Source organism: Micropterus dolomieu, linkage group LG13 (genome assembly GCF_021292245.1).
Source record: "Micropterus dolomieu isolate WLL.071019.BEF.003 ecotype Adirondacks linkage group LG13, ASM2129224v1, whole genome shotgun sequence".
Lineage (NCBI taxonomy): Eukaryota > Metazoa > Chordata > Actinopteri > Centrarchiformes > Centrarchidae > Micropterus > Micropterus dolomieu.
The window spans coordinates 21,134,331-21,156,375 of NC_060162.1; the positions used below are offsets into that span (position 1 = coordinate 21,134,331).

The 22,045-nt window shown below is 39.4% G+C and overlaps 1 protein-coding gene across 8 annotated transcripts in view; it reads left to right on the forward strand.

Moving 5' to 3' along the window:
* The window catches only part of cntfr (ciliary neurotrophic factor receptor), a 262,439-nt gene that overhangs the window by 134,939 nt on the left and 105,455 nt on the right, over positions 1-22,045 (forward strand). For all 8 annotated transcript variants that reach the window (XM_046067328.1, XM_046067327.1, XM_046067324.1 and 5 more), the window contains one exon: positions 6,358-6,591. In XM_046067328.1, coding sequence (XP_045923284.1) covers positions 6,358-6,591 — 234 coding nt within the window. The remainder of the gene's footprint in view (positions 1-6,357; positions 6,592-22,045) is intronic.

The following is a 22,045-nucleotide window of genomic DNA, read 5'->3' on the forward strand; positions in this document are numbered from 1 at the left end:
ACAAAACAACCAATATGTGTGTTGTCAGCTGGACAATACAACTTGTCATTCCCTTTAATGGCCACTGCAATAACAATTCATTTGACCACACACAACTACAAATATGTCAAGGATGACTCAATAAAGTCTAATATTTTTTGATCTTGATGCCTTCCATCCCTCCATCCATCGCTGTATCCAAGTATTTGAAGCCTTTCTTTCAGTTCAGTAAGCCTTATGCTAGCTTCTTCCTCAAAGTCAATGTTCTCACTTCATCTTTAGACATTTGATGATGCTGCTGTGGAAAGGTAGTATAACAATGCCGTGCCCGATGGCACTTGATGTTTGAGCAAGTAATTCTAGCCAGTGTTTAATCAGCTAATCAAACAGTGCTGCTACTTGTTCTCATGAATATCCTCTCTGACACTTGGCTAATGGTAATTTGACCTTAATTGATCTTTCTAGTTGAATTACAGTTAATCAAGATGCAAAGGGTGAAGACATGAATTTTGGAGTGTCCTTCTGCTCACATAAAGCAAACAACACAACGTTGATTCTCTGTCTCCATCTCTCTTGACAACTTTTCACTGCATCTCAAAATCTGTCATCATCATCAACTCTCCTCTCATCCTTTCCCTTCTCAGCTTCTTTCTGTTTCTGACTTTCTGTTCCTCTACCAGTGTCTGCCCATATTTATCTGGTGGTGTAAAGCCGTTATCCACTTGTCTTGACCTTCACTGGTGTGTTGAACGCACATGGTTGTATTCTATATCTGTAGGCATTAATATGGAATTGATCCCCCCTTTGCAGCTACTGTATAACAGCTTCCACTCTTCTTGAGTGTGTCTGTGGGAATTTTTGCCCATTCATCCAGTAGAGTATTTGCGAGGTCAGACACTGATGATGGACGCGAGGGCCTGGCTAGTAATCTCCATTCTAGTTCAAGGTGTTGGATAGGGTGGAAGTCAGTGCTCTGTGCGGGCCAGTTAAGTTCTTATACAACAAACTAGGAAAACCATTTCTTTATGGAGGTGGCTTTGAGCACGGGGGCATAGTCATATTGAAACAGGAAAAGGTCAAACACAAACTGCTGGAAGAACTATTGTCTGAAATAGTGTGCTGTAGCATTACGTTTTTCCTCAACAAAGACAACCCCATGAAATAAGGCTCCTACCAAAAGTATCAAGACAGGGCTGTCCCAGTACTTTTGTCCATACAGTGTATGTATGAGTTTGCATGTGTGTGTTTGCATTTGTTAATATCCACAATTGTAATGCTTGACTTTGGCATGCATACAGTATGTGCAGAGGCATTGTGTGTTAGTGGCTCATCACTTGTGTCAGTTTTGTTAACAGCACAAGGACCCATGTGTGCAGTTCAATGCCTGTGCATTTTTATAAATGTGTGTGTGTTCATTATTCTTTAAATAGCCTCTGGACAGAGGTGTGTGGTTGTAATGTCCTGCAGGCCCCAGCACCAGAGACCTCACAACATGACATAATGCTGACTCTTTATTGTTCTGCTCTGGGAAAACATGACGGTGCTGTTTAAGAACTGCAATGGCCCTCAGTGCCCTGCAGAATCCCACTATGAATAAAAAAGTTTAACTTGCCTGTAATGGTGCAAAACGGGTTGTGTATTCCCGATAATCCCAGTCCAGCTTGTTCCGACAGACACTGCCACAAAAATATTCCTAACCAAAACATATATATGTATATATATATATATATAAAGATAAAATTCACACCAGTGTCTTATTCCTGTCGGACTTACATTAAGTTTTTATGTGTATGAGCAGCATGTACAATGATCATTTGGCATGATGGACTCGGTGCTGAGGTGCATGCATTTAAATGATTGATTTGCTATTTAGTAAAAAACAACAACAAATAATGTTAATATAAAACACATTTTACATGTAGGTAGCATGTCTTTGGTGTTTTCAGTTCAATGTTGGACCTTTCTGCCCTCAAACCAGAAGAAAAAATTAATTAAAAAACATACAATTCACTTGTAGTTGCAGCGGTATGTAATGTCCTCAATTTGTTGTCTGTCATTGTTTATCTTCTGTTTTTAATCGTTATTGCATCACTGGTTTAAGCACCTGACTACCTCTCTGTCACAGTGCACAAAAACTTTAGCAAAAGAACTGAAAATAACTTCAGTTATCAGATTGCCTCCAGGAGTGTTTATTCATGAGGGGCCCTGTCAGTTGGCATTGACATAAATAAGTAGAATAATAAGCAAAAGTAGTCAAATTGAATCTTTGTGAAAGACATTGATGATTTTCATTCTCATTTGGTAGGGAATAACAGTATTCTAACACTGCTTACAATGCCCTGTCTATTATCAAGAGATCAATAGCACTTGAGCTGAATGTCATTATGGTTATTAGGCCTGCTTGTCAGTATGGTGATGAGGCATGAGGACATTATGCAGAGTGGTGAGGGTGCCTGTGCGAGTGTGTACACAAGTGTACTGGTAAGTGTATCTGCTTGTGTGTCCACTGTTGCTATAAGGTGTATTGTGCATATGTGGCATGCGTGCAGAATACTCATGGCAAGTGATATACCACTGATGAACGCTGAAGTTTCGTTGATATTAAGAGGAAGAGGGAGGTGGTACTTTCAAGGTAAGAGGGAGAAAACATGATGGAGAGGGGAGAGGGAAAGGTGGGTAGAGAGAGAAACAGAGTGAGAATGAGATAAGGGAAACACGGACAGTGAGAATAACTTACAGAGGGACAGACAAAGGCAAAGACAAACGTTGGCGTTGGAAACACTAAAATAATCATGTAATGGTGTTTGGTTCACTGAGATTTCTGAAGCCCAGTTACGCTACTTTCAAATTAGAGATTTTAAGGTAAAATATGAGGTTGGAAATATTCTATATTTTTCATATTGTCAACAAATATCATGAAAAGAACAAAAGCAGCAATTAATTGATCCTATTATCAAGTATTGGCTATGCAGCCAAAGTCTGATAAAACTTCCTCTGTGGTATAGACCTTCATTGTTGTCCAAAAACTATTAAGAACACATCACTGAGACATATCATATCAATCCACAGCTGAAAGTAGTCCCTAACAAATGCATTATTTATTCCTCTTTGAGTAATAGTTGGTATAAAAAAAAGGGGGGGGGGGAAACAACTACAGTGAATAACTTTAGGCTTTAGAATGATTTAGCCCTTTTTGAAAATGAAACTGTGTATTTGTGATCTGTTTTCAGTAGAAACAAATGGGTTTGGGCTGAGAGCCACATACAGGGTAGGGAAGTCAGAAAGTACCGAGAGACAAACTAAACTACAAACCAAAAACCCATGGTTAGGTCCCTTTCAGTGAGGTTTAGTATGTGATGGGTAGCAACAAGCAGCAATAATTGTTGCTGTGCACGCCGGCAGTTTATAATGCATTGCTTATTTTAAATAAACACCTGCCAGGCAAAAAAAACCCAAAACAAGTATTTTCTGCGGCCATGGCACAAGTCATTACCTGTTGTTTATGTGTCTGGTTGCCAGAGACGTGTCTTCAAATAGCAGCTGAAATTGGAAAACAAAGTTTTGTTTTGTCAGAATAATTGAAACCAATCAGAATCAAAAAGAGTTGGCTTTTACCACACTTAGCTCTGAGCTGCAGAAAATGTCATTGTGGAACATTTAGCACATAGTTGATGAAAACTCTTTGCATAACAGCTCGGCACACGAGCAAGGATAGGATTTTACATTTTACAACATTGGCATGTGGCTTGTTAGCTTGAGAGCAAATAGTTACTGCTTATAAAGATTTTTTCTGATTGAACATAGATGTAACCTCACATTTAGTTCATTCTGTTTACATACCATATTTTTTGTAGTGTCAAGGAAACACTTAAATACCTACTATTAGTGTGTGTTTAGAGTTTAAACTAGCTGACAGTAAAGGAAAGAGTAAAAAGGAGACAGACTGAAAGACAGAGGAAAACAGGGGAACTTAAATTTCAAAGCAGAATATGGATAGAGGCAGATGGCAAGGAGGGAAGTAAGGAGATAGGGGTGGAGGACCAGAGGTAATGATAGAGACCGACTGCCGGAGAGTGAGAGGAGGATTGTGTGAACTTTGATAAGGCAGGAGAGAGACAAGACGAAGTTAAAGGGAGAGGACAGAAATGATACCAAGATAGAGAGAGAAGGCGCTTTGGCTTGGGAGATGAATGGGTATTGGAAAGGACAGAGGTAGAGAAAGAGTGATGTAACACGAAAGATAAGAAGGATAGGATGTGGCAGCGGAGGGGGGGGGGGCATGAGAGGAGGTCGGAGAATCGGACCCCTAATGACATTCGCAGAAAGAAGCTGTAAAAAGGGGCGTGCTCCTCGACAGGGATATTTTTGTTGTTGTTGGAAAACCTGCTTAGAAATACTTCTTTCTGATGACATCAGTTGGAAGAAAATTATAATTTCACTCTGCTACTTTGACAACAGCTTAATGCCACCTAAAGGCGGGCAAAGGAATTTTAGGCAGGGATTTTCAGGGCTAGTAGATTTAATGGCATATTCTGTAGCATTATTCATTTATTATTATGTGCTGCAGGAAAGCATCTCTTCAGTTCCTGTCTTCTCTTCTTTCTCCACACACTTGTCACATAAAGCACAAGGGCACCAGCAACACCATCAAAGCCAACATCAAAGTCAAACTGTATGATTTTTTGCTAAGATGCAAATAACTTTTTATGTAAATAAAGTCACACATCCGTTCAAAGTAACTTGACAGAGGAGGAGATCAAAGGAAACTGGCATTTCTTGACACACACATGCATATGCACGCACATTATTTGGACTCGGGGAAAATGGCGAGGACAAGCCCGGAGATGACTGGGATGGACAGAAGGGGGAAAAGGAGTGAGGGATAACAGAAAAAAGAGAGAGAGATGGCATGAATGAAAGGCGCGGAGCAGAGAGTAAGGGCTGGGGAGGTTGAGTGGGAAGAGATGAACGACACACAGAGAAGGAAGACAGATAGAGAACAAACAGTGTCAGGTTAATGCTAATGGGGACAGGGATCTTCTCCTATTGAATATAGATGGCTCTGGTATGGGACATGAAATATACATGAAACACTAGGTTGACATCTGTATCAGCTGCGTTAAGAGGCATGTCTGAGGAGATTGAGGGAAGGAAGTGGAAAAACAGCAAAATGAGAGGCATTGTAGTGAAAAAGAAAGGAAGGAGGGGGCAGACAGAAAAAGGGAAAGACAGGGAAAGAGACATCAGAGCAAGACAAGGATCTTGACAGCATTTGATCCCAGGCCAATGGGGGCACTTTTTTTTTCTTCTCGGCGGCTTTTCCTAAGATCGGGATCAATATTTTATTGTTGTTTCTTGTTGTGCTGTTGATCCTTGGTGTTAAGTGTTAATCTGCGGTCTTCACTCCGTGTGGTCCTGACAGGGCCCACGGGACTTATAAACAGAGCAGGGCCGCTAACCTCAGTGTCCTGGATAAAACTCCCATTAGGCCCACATACACCCCTTAGGACCCGGGGTCACGGCCTCTACAACTTTTCTGATCCCATGGACAAAGGCAGTGTTGGGGTCAGTAGTGAGGTTGTTAATAGAAGGCTAAAGGCAACACAGATAACACAAGTCAGGAAAGACTTTCTTCCAATTTTTCGCCAGGTAAAAATAGCGTTTTCCCCCAGTGCCTCTTCACGTGGTCTCAGGTGGTACCAAATCTGGCTTTCTGTATGGAACAAATTATGACTATATTTTCCCATTCTTCACTCACTATAAAGAATTGGCAAAATTTAGAAGAAATTAAATCGGAACTATTTATGAACTGTACAAAAATAGTACCAGACAATAGGACAGTAATAAATCAGAATTAGAAGCGGCTTTTTTACAAAGTAGTTTTTATACATGCAAGGATTGGTTTTGGTGACTAGGTGCGTAACATAATAGACAAACATAAAACTATATAAATATAAAGATATATAAAAGTATTAAATAGACAAAATATCGAATTTGCAGAATAATAGAATTATGAGCAATATGGCATACAAGTATTTACATGGGCAACAAGATAATCAACAAACATCTCAAAGCTGAAAGTTAAAAAGTCTTAATTCAACTATGAGCCAAATAATACTTTCCATTTATCCATATTCAGTTTGAAAACAGTCTTTTTCTGTCTTCGCTTCTGTCTGTTTCTTGTTGCTTGGAAGCGGTATGCCAGAATAAGCAGTAATGTATATGGGGATATAATTATAAAAGCTTTGATTTGGACTGCCTGTCTTCCAGTTGCTAGGAGCCAGTGTGCACAGAGGGCAGCAATTTAACCACGCGGATATCTCACTTATCATTAGCTGATATCACTAACACTTAATCTTTGCCTCTGTCTGCTTTCAGTTGCTAGGAGCCAGTATGAGCGAATGGGCAGTGACGTCACCATGCAGTGCGGCTCCCTGGACAATGACGCATCAGTGTCATGGAAGGTGAACGGGACGGATGTGAAGGCCCAGCACCGTGTAGAGGGTCCCAGACTGATTCTGACCCAAGTGGACCTGAGCCACAACGGACTCTACAGCTGCTTTCAGGACCCGCGCGGAGAGAGGCGTGACACCATCACCCTCCACATCGGCCGTAAGTAGCCAGACAATTGCCCGCCGAATACTACTTCATATAAGACGTGATGAATCTTTAATCGTCCCAAAGGGGAAACTGGGTCATTGCAGCAGTAAAGAGTGAAAGGGAAATGATGCAATTACAACTGCAAAAGAAATATATGAATTAATAATGAGAAGTTTTATGAACTTTAGCTTGTATTTTTGTTCCATGCAATTTGCTGACATGGTCAATTGCAAAGATGGTTGGTACTTAGATATTGAAATAATATTGCATTCATTTACATTTTGATGAGAATGCATGCACGCTCAGTATTGTTTCCTTAGACAGTGCTGTCACTTGTTGCTTTCACTTGATATAGGAATATCGTAACTTTTGTATGTGTTGACTTCAGAGTCTCTGCAATTATTTTTTTTTTTACTATTCAGTGTATCTCCTAGGATTTGGGGGTGGACGTGGGGGTGGTGGACCCCCAAAACTACTAGTATCGTGGAGACATCATAAACCAGCATGTAAATTTTGGCCTGTTTAGGCTCGTCATCTTCTATGTACTGCCTGGCGCTTGCTGCAGTTACATTCAGATATTGGGTGACGAGACCGTTGATAGAGCCCTATGATTTCTGTTTTAATTTTTCCCAAATTTGGTGTTATCTGTTAATTTTTCTGAATTCTTTGTTTTACAAGTTAAGCACATTTTGTCATCAGATTGAGGGTATATTCATGTGGATGAATAAAACATCAACAATTCAATAGGAAAATATAACAAATTGAATTAATATCAATGAATTTGATATCATGCAATATGCATTTAGAAGTATTCAAATTCATGTAATATTTATGGGGACAATTCACTATAAATGTATTGCAACAGGAGGGTATTAAAATACTATAATACTATTTAATAGTCACAATGAATACATTGTTGCAATACATATAATGTGAATTATCCTCTATTTAGCAGGTTGTTTGGCTACTTGACACCAATATGCTGCTGAACACATGGTATAAATGGGTCCGAGGAGGCTACTCTCACTTGGGCAACGCTCCTCGGTAGTCACTGAATTTTTTTCTAACCGAATATCTGACTCCGCCCACATGGACACGTGTACAACATGCTCGCATCTTGCATCTGCCGATGTGGTTGCACTCCTGAGAGTTTATTGCGCTGACTTCGATATGACGCCGTATGTGTGTGGAGGAGACGCTAAGCGCTTATCTTTATTTATTTCGTTTTGAACACTTTGGAGCGCCATATATTAGTGACCTTTTTTTGTTACATATTTTTGTTGCTTGCACAGTAAACCCCTTTAGCTAAATGACAGTTTTAATAGTAAGTTATAATATTTGAAGGGCTGTTTCATTTAAATTTTAAATGTGCATATAAAACTTGAATTGTCGTGATAACAGTCCTTACAGTAGGACCTGCTGCCAGCTGACAAGCCCTAATGATTAGTTGTTAAAATGACATTTGGTCATTTTGCAGTAATGGCTGTGCATTTTAATAATCATACAAAAGCTAAATGAGTGTCAATTTAACGGCATGTTACAGTGGCCTGTGAGTTGGCAATGACCTCCTTTGAGATCCATTATTCCGATAGTGAAGGTTTTATACACTGGGCCTGTGCATAATAATGGTGTTATGTGAGATAGGATAGACTTGTAAATGACAAGTGCTCCTGAGGGTAATTGGAATTGGAATGAAAACATCTATGTTAAATGTGGAATTTAGCTAAAGTTAAAATCGTTATTCATGTGTGGATGAACTTTTTAAACTGCACTTTTCTCTCTCTTGTTTTTTCTTTAAATAAAATTAACAGAAGTGCTCCGGAAGTTAAATCCTTATTTGTTAAATTTTTGAGGATTTTCTCTTAGATATTATTAATTGGTTAGTTACAGTAACATTAGATGCAACACCATTGTATGATATAACTACTGTGAATTAATAAGTACTGCACATTACAACTTGTTTTTTAAAAGTGTTATTGTTATTATGGTCAAGGATTCCACCATATTCAAGTAAGCACCAAAACCAGTATGAGTATTTTATTTATACGACGACCACTAATACCTCACATTTACTCTGACAACTGCCTTTTCTAATCTGCCCCTGAACCCCCTCCTTTCTCTACCTACATCTGTCACTGCAGTAATGCTACATGATTGATGGCTGCATTTTCTAGTCAACACTTATTTAATGTTTTCTCATTGTGACAGAAAACCCAGGGATGTACTTGTGCATTATCTCTGCTGGCTAGTGTTACTTTCGTCAGACCAAACTAAACGAAATATGTTCGTCAACGACCTTTTTCCCCCTGACGAAAACGAGACGATGATCAGAGGGCGTCAATGTACTTAAACGCTGACTGTGACTATTTTAACGTGCAATATCATTGACGAAAAATGACGACACTACAATGTAATTCTTCTTTTGTCAGTATAATGAGGAGACAAAACATTACAGGCCATATTTTCTCCCTCTAAATTTTCACGTGAACATTGTGTTCATTCAGTGGTATTTTTTTCTCCCTGTGCTTTGAATGCTGGCTGGTGCGGGACGAAAACATCCTTTCAGACAGACTGCAACGACCGCACTGCTGCACTGTGAAACCCATTATTTTCAATGGCTAGCGCCGTTTGTTGCTGCGTCAAGCAAAGCACAAGCACAGCGCACTGCTCGGCGACATCGCGGTCAAAGTTCAAAATAGTTGTAACTTTTGGGTGGTTCTGCGCTTCCTATCTGAAAGGGCCATTACTGTACTGCGGAGGATGATGAACGCAACATGCTGGGGACAAAGAGGCGCTTAGATATTTGGTCCCATTTCAAATACAATGAGGTGCCTAATAATATCGGATGTGTAATATGTGGTTTTAAGATTTCTGGAAAAACAATACGAACTTGAAGCGGCACATTAAGGTTAACCACGGGGAATTGAGGTAAGTTAATGTCTCTGCAATAAAAATGAGAACAAAGCTACTGTATACTAATGAGTTAGAAAAAACTAAAATGATGTTTAATGACTAAAACTAGACTAAAATACTTTTGATTTTCTTTTGACTAAAATCAGACTAAAATATGCAGACTTTTAGTCAACTAAAACTTGATTAAAAATAGTATACAGTGGACTAAATATGACACAAAACTAACAAGGACATTTGACACAGGACTAAGTCTAAGACTAAATTTTAAAAAGGCTGACAAAATTAACATTACTGCTGGGCAGCATTTCCTCACATTTAAGTGATCACTTAATATCTCCCTCCGTTTGAGTCTTTTGCTAGTATAAGGAATAGGCAACATTTAAAATAAAAATATCCAGAGGAATCACGCTGCAGCTGTTTGCTGGCTAGCAGGTGAAATTGGATATCACTTTGGCATCAGTCATGGCAGGCCACTTCAAAATGGTGCCAAAAGTGATACAGTTTGATACACTGCAGAAGAAAAACTTTGATACCTCACTCTTATGGCAGTGAAACATATGAGCCAATACCAGTTTTCTCTACCAGTTACATTATAGCCCTCCTCTGGTCTAAATCAGAGAAAGGTAGAGTGATCCTGTTGCCTTGGCTGTGCTGCCACACAATATACTGTATATTTACCAAGAAATAATCCAAAACAAAGCACTATAGGGACAGAATCGCCTTTGTAAAATTGGTCAGGACACAACTGCATCAGCTAAATAGGAAACCTCACCTTTATCATGTATGTGGATGTATGCATTCCATCCACTTGTCAACAGATCCGATCCAAGTGCACCGCCCATCAAGGTTGTATTCCAGGCTTATGTTAAATGTAACTTTTCCACGCAAATTTTTGATGAATGAGACTGCATGGAAGTGTGACAGTTTGGTTAATCATATCGGCAATGATGAATTACTGAATGCTGAAATAATACTGAATTAATGAGAGTTTTATGTTATGTCAGCAGGGTGAATGATGCAACGCATAAACAGACCAGAACGTGTATGTCTGTGTGTGTGTGTCTGTGTGTGTGTGTGTGTGTTTCTTTTTCACCAGTGGTAATTTTCTGCATCATAATGATACTTTGGTGGTCTCAAACAGTGTGTGTGTGTGTGTGTGTGTGTGTGACAGAGGGAATCAGAGTTTCATTGTGTAAGTATCCATCAGGGTTCAATTACAAGTTTGTGAGAACAGTACCTTGGTGGTTTAGCCTGGTTGTGAATATAATTACCTTGATAACAGTTGGTGCTTGTATGACATGTTCAAGGCACACACTGGGGCAACATCGACTTTAATTCTGCCTTTCAAACTACAGAAACTCAGATGGTCGTCTTCATCGTGCCTCTCACTTTCCTTTTTCACTCTGCTTGAACTGGTTCCTGCTTTCCCTCTTTTGTTCTTTGTGTTCTCCCTCTGCCTTTCTTTCTGTATTCATATTATGTTAACTGTCACCTACAAAACTTTTGAAGTGTCGTACATATACAGTGATAATGGCATCATGACAGGCTACACTTGTTGTGATTACCATCATGATGATAGTTTGATTTTATGCGGTGTTTATTAGTTACACCGGGGGCTTGTTATGTTTTACACAGATAGAAGCGTTATCAGGAGTACAGCACAGAGCCATCTGTCTACGCCTTTTTTTTTAAATTTCTCCCTCACTCTTTGTCTGTCTTCTTCTCAAACTTTGTGCTTATCTCTCATCTTTTTTTGCTCTTCTAGATATATATCAGTGTATAGCATTTTTCTTTTTTTTCTCTTTACCTTTCCTTCATTCATGCTGTCTACCCTGCCTGTGTCTGTCAGTCTCTATCATCTTACTGTCTCACTCTCTCAATATCATCATCTCCAGATCCTCCATACACCCCCCCTCTCTCTCCGTCTTTGTGTTTTGGCTTTCAGTTTGTGGTGGCATCTGTTAGCTGTGTGTTTACACTGGTTTTCATTAAGAACAGAGGACGTCATACTATGACCACCGAACCCGTCTATGTGTATGGGTGCTTGCTCCACCTTCACAAACAAATTTATGGAGCTTTTGTGATCTTTTTCTAGCCATGTGTCAACATAATGTCAGCACAAGGAGACCACAGTTGAGTGTGTTGACTTGTGTATTTTTATGTGAAAGTTTACTGACACTGTTATGCCTGTTTCTCTTCCTCTTTGAATCATTTCGTCACTGTATATGTCTGTGGGAATGTTTACATTCTGTCTATCACTGTGGATACACACAAAGCTACAAAAATGACTTAAAACTACAAAAAGATATAGAAGTGTGTTTTTGTATATATGCGGATGCATATAAGTGTGTGTCTGTGCATTTGTGTGCACGTGTTACGCTGATAACACACATGGCAGGATGTTATGGTGTTTAAAAAAAGGCGCCTATCTCATCTGTAAGCAAACGCGCAGGGACACACACATTCACACAGACACACACTACTGCACCAGAGTACTCAATGACATCTTTAGACACTACCTTCAAAAAGAGAATTGATGTACAATGCTAGATAGATATAAAATGACATAAAGATATAGAAAAATGAAGTAGTATGGTTAGTAAAAGTTTATTATAATTTAATAAGCAAGAGGTCAATAAACTCAAAAGCTCTTTGGTGAAATACAACATCCGTTTCCTCTGCTGTCACATTGTGGAAGTTATTGCTTTCCTGCCCTTTTCGGGCTTTGTCCATTCTTCTATCTATTGCTGTCGTCAATGGCCGTCAGCACAGCAATTTATAGCATAACAACATGGGCTGCACCCACCCAGTTATTCAGCCTCCCAGCTAACACAACATCAACAGCACTGGGTCATATATCCAGCCAGTCACCCCGGTGACCTGTCACACAGGCAGCCTGCAAGACAAATAGTCTGCCAGTAAACAACCAATCCATTAGCAGACCTGAAGCTATTGAACCCGTACAAGTACAAGTTAGCACAAAATTTAGGGCACGATTTACCCATAAAATACCCTTTCTACATCTGCAGACTTTCTCTTTTGTTCACTTGAAGGTAGCATAATTCTTGATGACAGTGGGCATTGGCTGAAATGAAGGCCTACATGAAACACGTTGATAGTACATGAGGTTGATATTGCATGAGAGGTGTCCTCCATGGTAACTGTTGCTTCCTAAATGTGATGATTTGGTGCAGAGCTTTGAAATCAAGATGGCCCTCCAAACATCCGGCCGTGCATATCTAAACGCTCTGTCACTGATCACTCCCCATCTTTAGAGCCCATTAGCCACTCAGCCTGCCAGCTGACACAGAGCAAGATGAACTCTTTTTTTTGCTCCCCACATTCTTGACAGATGGGACAATCAGGGCACTCTGGTCAGAGCACTCCAACTACTGTAATGACAAGATTTTAAACATCTATAATGAAGAAAAACATTTATATTGTGAGCAAGCGTGGGGTCTGTTTAGTAACGACTTTGCACCATAAATCATCACACAAGAAAGGGAGTTCTAGTTTTGGCATTGACTCCATCTTGTAAACAAATCCAGTGTGAGCTGCTCTCAGATCATAGCAGTGCCATTTTGTAAACTCTTTTGCCATGTAGACATTTTTTTCTCTTAATGCTACAAATGATAACAGAAACCTTAACTGTCAGTGTTGTGGGTGTGGGTCGGGTTATGAGGCCATGTCCATTTGGCTTAATGTGTGTGTGTGTGTGTGAGGAAAGCTCACTTAGGCGGTCACAAATGCTACAAAATTGACTCTTTCTTTCTCTTCATCCTCCTTTAGTATTTCAGTCTTTGTCTTTCTCTCCCAGTCTAATATGGAATATTTTATTGGACTTTAATATTTGTAACCCAAAGAAAACAATCCACTGTCATTGTGTTACATATAGATGGAATTATGGTGAAAACTATTTATTCTTTTAATTTTAAATAGTACATTTATTAAATTTACTATTCCTTAAGGACCCCTGGTGGTCCAGCAAATGGCTATTCATTTATTAGTTGCAATAGGGCTAGTCTGAGAAAGTGAACATTGCCCCTGATGTTGTCTAAGAGGTCTCCCAGTAATGTCAGTCTTGGGTTGGTTGGGAACGTCACCCCAAGATAGATCTACAGTATTGAGGTGTCATATAAACCCTACTCATGAGCCTTACAAAAAATACAGTTTTTCATGCAAAAGCTCAACGGAAAATGGACATTGATTGTACTTTGAGGACCGTAACCTTATAAATAGGGTTTACCATAGCTCCTACAAACAGAAGGTACAACAGTACTTTCAAATGTGGTCTATTTATTTAAATATAAATGTAAAACAAATACAGTGATAAAGTATTCAATAGTAAACTATATACACTTGTACAGAAAAATTTAGACCAAGTAGAGTCCAGTGGTCCAGCAGAAGCAGAAGTTGTTGTCTCGTACAGATGACCCTGGGTACTGCAATGGATATACTCACAACTCATGAGAGGCAATGTCGCTACTGCCACCTGCTGGTGTAGCTAATAAACTGCTCTCACATTTACAGATCTCTGTTTACAGATCTCTGTGGTACAGAGTGGACAAAATTCCACAAATGCGTAAAAAGGTCACAAATGTAACATGACCTGCAAATTGACAGGAAATGATCCGCAAATGTGCTAAAACTGTTGTGTGTGTAAAAAGAGATCCACAAATGCGTAAATAACACTTTTATTCATTTTTGTGGATATAATTTTATACATCACAAATGTACAAATACACATTTGTAGATTGTGAAATATTTGCGCATCATAGTACACATTTATGGATTGTTTTCTGTGGGTTAAAATATTAAAGTCCAATAAAATCTTCCATAAGTCTAACAAATAAGAAAGGTCTGAATTTGAGTGGCATGTTCACGTGGCGGGGCACTGCTACAGATTACAATATTCAATACCACCACAACAGATATACAGCATGGGAGGATATACATTTGTCTAAAGTCAGAGATTTTGCCATACTGTTTTGTGGCGTCAATCACTTCACTATCTCTGGGTGTATTATGTCATAATAATCTTTATTTTCAACAACAACATTAACGTGAGCAGTGTTTTCAAACCAATGAGAAACACAACTTTACTGGAAAAATTTGATTTTTAGAATTGAAAAGCACCATGTGTACCGGAGGCTAACGTCCGATGTCTGGTTAGATTTGTAATCTTGGTAACTTGATCTTTGATCATTTGAATCAGGATTCTCTCAGTTCTAAACTAGTATATTTAGGCAAATTTCTAGCATGGCTGATGGTGTTTAGCCAACATTTACCGGTGGATGTATTTGACTTATTTTGTTAAATGAAAGATTCATAGAAAATACATATCTCAATGTGAGGTAGAAAGAAAGAAAAAATAGCACTGTAGGCTACTGGTGGCAGAATCAGGTGTTTTATCAGTGCTAATATCAAAAAAGTTCAAATGCACCAACTGAAACGCACACAGAGGCACATATTAGGATAGTTTACATTTGAGGACATTGCAGTGACATGTTCACTCTCTGGAGCCTTGCCCTCACCTTAATTATAACTAATAACATGTGTAGCCATCACCTTTATCTCAACCCAAGGATTTAATTTAAGTCAAATTCAATTGGGCAGACTAATTAACTTCACATTCAGATAATCCATTCCTGCTCAGTTGGTTAAATTCAGTGTTTACCCCCAAATGTAGCCTACGAACGATACACGCACAGATGCACACACACACACACACACACACACACACACACACACACACACACACACACACACAGATTGGTCGCCTTCAGCCTCGCTGAGGATGAGTTGAAGGAGGAGTGAGTTCTCTTGTTAGATTGATGTGCATCTCTTACCCTCAGGCAACTTATTTCCACACACACAGACACACCAATTGGTATCTATTTCCTCTCCCTGGGCCGCTTGTTTTTGTGTGCACACACATACACACACACTCGAGGGACCCGTACCACATTGCTGGGTAATGGAATTGTCTTGTCTCCTTGCAGACAGATCGCTACGGAGGAGGGTGAACACGTAGAGCGCCATCTCCTCTGGGACTTCCTGTTTAAGCCAGGGAAAGTATTTGGCCCCACGTGTAAGGCCACTGCTAGAAGTACTCAGCTTCCATTTTAATTACTCTCCCAGCATGTGTCCCAGCACTCGGTCAATCATAATAAATAGAAAATACCTGCATGTAGGATTTACGCGGCCTTAGAATTTAATTCACCGGTTTGTCAACCTCAGCTGGCCTCTCGGGCTTTGTTTCTGTCAGCAAGACTGGCGGCCCAGTCTGCTGAAACTTTGTGAAATGAATATTTTAAAGTCAGAAAAATTCGAATGCAGGTTTTGGAAGGTAAGACCTGCGGGACTGACAAATACAAACAGGTAATAGTTTTAATATAACATAGCCCTGATAGAAATTTATCCTGCGACATAATGTTACTGATTTACTTAAAGTATTGCAGGAAACTGAAATCATATCATGTCTTTGTCTTTTATCCTGTGGAAGGTGAGATCTGTCAAAAACTTTGATCTATGGAATGAAAAATACAAAGATTGCATCAGAGTAAGTTTCAGATTTCTATTCATTTTACAAAGTATCTGAAATTCATGAGTTTTGAGGATTTTGGCCAAGTCTGCTAGGTGTCCTTGAGCAAGACTGGGACTTTCTTCTGCTCAAGAGGAACTGTACTGTGGATGACCCCAGACTTTTCAAGAAAAAAATAGGCCTTTCCTGGAGAATTCAAAAAAGCATCAACTTTTTCTCTGGAAGACTTGACGCAAAGCTTGCTTGTCCAGTTTTTTTGTTCAGTAACAGCTTGGAACAGAAAAAGAAAAGCCAAATGAACTTATCTCAGTAACTTTCCACTGTGTTAGGTGTTGTACTAAACATCTGAATATTCATCCCTAACATCATTGTCACAGCATTCCTCTCCCTTCTCTCTCTTTCTCCCTCAGATAGTTTCTCCTCTTTTGTTCCGCTCCATATCACCAATTTCTTCCCTCTACATTTTTTGCTCTATTTGCGGGACAACAGCAACTCCCATCACTTTATTGTAGCAGACAACCATAACAAATGGGAAAATGGGCCCGGTTTAAGAAGTCAATGGGAAGCCATGAGGGAAACTCAAACATATTAAAAAAAAAGGAGTCGCTGTGTGCTTTGGCCTCTTTGTATCCGTTGGGTATCAGGAGTAATCTGGCAAGACAGATTGTTTTCCCTTTCCTTCTCTTTCAATGCTGCTGTTTCAAAGAGAGTCAGTGTGGCAAAATTTGTTAGCAAGCATCAAGGCCTAAGGAAAATAGTCAGAGCTGCTGCTTTTAATAATAGTAGACACTGTGTCCATCAAGAATTTTAAGCAGTATATGCATTTATATGTGAGATTAGAGCTCACATTTTCAATGTAAAGGAGCGAGGTTCACCAGTACACACATACACATTAAGGTAGATCTAAAGTAAAACTTCAAAGGTTTTGAAGCTCAGCCAAGGCGATCTTTTCTCAGATTTGAGTCCAGTATTCTCGTCTTTTTTTTCTTTTAAATCATTTTTCATCTTATATATGGATGAGGAGTCGTGGACCTCTGTTCACCCATCACTCTCACCCATCTCACTCACCCATGTATCACCCACCCCCCCGACTGCTACTACTTTTTCCCTCCTCATATCTTAAAATTCTGGCGCGGCCCGTTGGTTTCAATCTCATTCTGTTTCCTTCTTTCTCCTCCACTAATCCTCTTATACCGTCCCCTTGTCCATCCCATATCACCCATTACTTTCTTCTCTTCTTGCCGTCATTCTCTGTGTAGTTTGGTGTATATAAGCTTCCACTGAAAATCTCATAGTGCAACCTTACACTCTAGTGTGCTCCTGCTGTCCTCGCTGGATATCATGTATGTACGTCGGTATGTATTGTGTGGCTGCAATCTCTATCTTCAGCGCAGATAAACACAAACTGTTGAAACCAATCGGGGTCACCTTATGGCATCAGTGCATTGTACAACAAAAGCCATGATGTTACAGTATATAAAGCTGTTAGATTGTTTTAGTTGCGAATGCACTGTAAGTTAACAGTTTTTATATATGAAGAAAATAGATTTTTCCCAGTACATGACAAAAACCTGAAAATATAAAAAATGATAAGGAAATGATGATTAGGAATGATTTTAGGAAAATGTGTTTCATTTAACAAAAGCACAAACAAAGATTGACAAACAAAGATTGGTTATTGGAAGAAGAGAAAACTGCAAATGCAAAACTGTATGAAGCTGTAGTTAATAACAGGGGCCTGTAGATCAAGTTGGCTAAGTGCAGTGAAAGTCCGCCAGGGAAGAAGCTGAAGAGGAGGGAGACTAAGTTAGATAAAGTACAGCTAGAGACAGAGGAGCTTAGTTTAAGGAACGGGAGCCTAACACAGGAGAGAGTGCAGGTAGAAAGCAGGATTCAGGATCTTCATGAGGATTTAGCAAAAAAATTTACTTGTGCATGCGATGATGAGAAAAAGTAAAATAGGTCCTGTACTTTCTCAGCTGTAATAGTCTGAGCTCTATTATTAAAAGAAAGAAAAAAAAGAACATGACCATGCTGCTTTATGAGTTGAAATCAAAAGACTTGACACAGCAGCACAGTTAATTGGCATCTGGGTTAAATACAAATGGTAAAAATCAAGCAGTCAAGTCTCACCAAACAGAATTAAGGAACACCACATATGATATGATAAACAGATGAACTCATCAACTTTTATGATCAAAGGGGTAGTTAAGCTAGCTGCAATATTAAGATATAGCAGCATATGGTTGTGATCAGATAGAATGTGATTTTAAAGCAGCACACTTGAGCGTTGCTGATAACACCAATAGGTCAACCAGAACATAGAGTCATTTTCTATACAGACTTGGTTACCATTCAACTGTCAGCTAACCTGTAGCACTGAAACAGGTACGGCTCTATATATATATATGTGTGTGTGTGTGTGTGTGTGTGTGTATATATATGTGTATGTTATATATATATAAAAATAAAAAAGGACAACAGAGAGACAGACACACATTTACTTGCTTGCTCTAGAGAATGGATTTAAAGTTAGTGTTTCTAACCCTCATGGCATAGCTTTTTTCCATCTGTGTGCGACTATGCTGTTGTGTGTGACAAGACTGAAGTCAAGACATGGGTAACCTGGAGCATTCTGGCAAGTGCCCGCGTGCGTTTCAAGAGCATGAGGCTCATGGTTTTGTTTTCGGTGGCATTAAAGCCAATTGGAGCAAACTTTAGCAGCTGAACTTTGAGCAGCTGGCGCATCACTTGTAGTCTTCTCCAATTAAATTTGCAATGCTCCAGCTCCGATCCACTCAAATGCTCTGCATGAAACAAAACCGTGGAAATATATCTGGTAATTGGCAGTGTAAGATTGAGTGTGTTGTTGCTTGTTGTGTGCCTCATTTTACTAATCCCACTCATTCTCATACTTTCTATGTCAATCTTTAAAATGTACAGGCTTCTTCTTTTTCTTGTTCTTCTTGTACACAAGTGTTCTACGTCCTTTTAATTTTCTGTCATTTTTGCACACTCCTTGTTTTTTTTTTTTGTTTTTTTTGCTTGCTAACATTTAAATTTACCTGGGGTCAATAAATGATGTTGGCTATCTTTGATTAAAAACAGTGCATTTTGATCAACCTCTTTCTCATTAAAAAATCTGTAAATCAAAGTGAGGCAGGGTGCATTGTGCTTTCTCTCTCTCTCTCTCTCTCTCTCTTTGCATCTCTTCATGTGTCTCTCTCCCTTTCTCACTCTAATTACCCATCCAGAGGTAATGGAATAACCTTACTGACTGTATTATTATCTTGTCTCCCCGGTTGGCATGCAGCAAAACACAAATGTCAGTGCTTTGTGTGTCTCTGTTAATGTGTGTGTGTGTGTATATATGCTGATTGTGTATGTAGGTGTTGCAGCTCGTGGGTGCTTTTTTGTGTGCCTCACATTAATTTGTCACTCTGTCTTCGTGGGTGTGCATACACATCTTTGTTTATGCCAAAATGCACAGCTGCATTTGTGTGCATGTGTGCGTCAGTGGCTGTCACTGTGTGTTTTGTATGTATGCCAAGAAGGTAAAGGCCTGTTCCCTCTTGATTAGTGTCCAGTGAAATAGACATTTCTGGGCTGTCTCGGCCCTTTTACGATCCCGTGTGTGTGTGTGAAAAGAGATACTCTGACCAGAAAGTATTCCCCCTGGTTTAGTGTCCAGCAGTGAGGTTGAGCAGTTGACGTCAAGCAACTGAGAAATGGTCAGATATCCATGAAAACATGCTCACTAGCCTTTCCCTCTCTCTCTGTGTTTGTGTGTGCGTGCCTGGGGATTCAAATGAGGGATTCAAATGTCAAATGTTTTGAGAGGTGAAACTATCCACTCCTGCTGACCCATTCAACCAGCCTTGCCGCATCCTTTCAGTTTAATTCATCCCTGACCTCAAAACAAAAACAACAAAAAGCATCTTGTCAAAGCACAGCACGTTGAAGCTGTTCAGTGCTACAAAGATTCTCTCACTTTTTTGTCTTTTAAGAACACGCACACGTTCTTACATGGATGCATACTAGGGGTGCAACCAATAATCAACAAAAATCGATAATGAAATTAGTTGGCATCTACTATACTGGAGCGACTGGAGCTGAACTTTCCCGGTATGGGTGCAAACCAGTACTTTCCTGGTATGGAACATCTTCCCTCTGAATGATGGAAGTCTCGACTCGGTAAGCTAGTTAGCTACCTAGGTAGCTTATTGCTAAAAGCCATGTTACTTTATGTTATGAGCGCACATTCATTTATCGTGAAACTGCGTATTAAAATGTGATCTGTATCCAGATACGATACCCGGATATTGACAATCTAATCTTGCCTTGTGTTTACAACCGGTATTTTTCATGCGTTCTTCTTATCCTCATGAGATGGCATCTCTGTCCTCCAAACCTGTGCCTTAGAAATTGCAGGCTAAATCGCACCAGAATTCTTTTGTCACTTTGTAAAACGCTACGACAAATTCGCTATTATTTGTAAATTACTTCTAGATAACGCAAATTTAAACAACCTCAATCTAAATTTAAAAGCTGAAAGCATTGAGTAATTTTGCGATTCAGAATCAAAGTTTTTGCATTACAAATGAACAGGAGACCACTGGATGGTGGCCAGCCAGGTATACAAGTTGTGAATAACTCAGTGATGAGGCATTGGAGTCAGTAAGTTTTTAGAAAATAAAGTGAAAATGAGGTTCATGTCTGACATGGAGAAAGTATGACTTTTAATAACCTTGTCTCCTGAAACTACTTAGATATTCTGTGTGACATTTCATGACGACAGCTGCTCATCAAAAATAGATTTGTCCCGTATCGTCATTATAAAACTTTAAATTCCACTGCAGCCATCGGTAGGTTTTACATAAAACATTGCAAATGGCTCATACAAAAATGTTCCCATTTTTTAAAGATATAGAAAAAAGTAGAAAAGTCTAAGTAAGCAAATTAGGAAAGATCCCTTGACTCTCATCTGCAAGTCTGCAAGCCTGCTCAGATGTAGTGAGTGTAACAAACCTGTGTTGTGTGTGGAGGTATATGTGAGACAATGAGAGTACAACAAAGAGAGAAAATAGTGTGTCTGTGGATCAAAAGAAAGTAAGAGAAAAACGCATGAGAGAGCGAGGAAGGAAATGAATGCACTGATGTGTGTTAAGAGAGCAGAGAACAAAATGTGTGCATGTATGGGTGTATATGTAGAATCTGACACACATATATGTATTGATGTCTCTCCGTATGTGTGTGCATGTGCACTTTATTTTCCTGCATATATCCTATGTGTGTGCAATGGACTAGGCCCTAACATAATTTCACGCTTCAGGATAAGAGTGACTTCTCTATTCAGTCTATTTGGGCCATTTCTATTTGATGAAGCAAACTAATCTGAGCTTCCCAAGAAGATTGTTTCACACTCATTCACGGACTTGTTAAACTGATGATAATATACAGGCGGCCCTTTGAGATGTGCTTTAGGAATGTATTTTGCTGCTCCTACCCTCTGTCAAAACAAAGGGGTGGGGGTGGGAGGGTGTGTGCTATGATTTAACTTGTGTCTCTGAGAGAGAAAGTGGAATATGTTGCACATGTTGTCTGCCAATAAATGATCTCACATTGGTCAATTTATGATAGTTCCTCATCTCTTAATTGTAATAGTTAATATGCTATGTTGTCAAGAATAATAAATAAATAGAGGGCTTCAAATAGACCCAGTGATCGGTAGCGGTCGATACTGCTTCCAGCGTATGGTGACTGGCCCAAACAGATTCTGATCAATGCACCCTTAGGCTAAACACAACATAGTTAGCCAGTATGATCTTAACAATAGCCCTACAACAATTCTTCGCTTTGTGAAGCTTGTAATGTGAAGTAGGGGTGGGAATCACAGGGTACCTCACGATACGATACACGGCTCACGATAACGATAATATCACGATAAAGCAATTCTGCGATAATCGATATATCACTTGACAATCCTAAAGTGATACATCACGATATCTG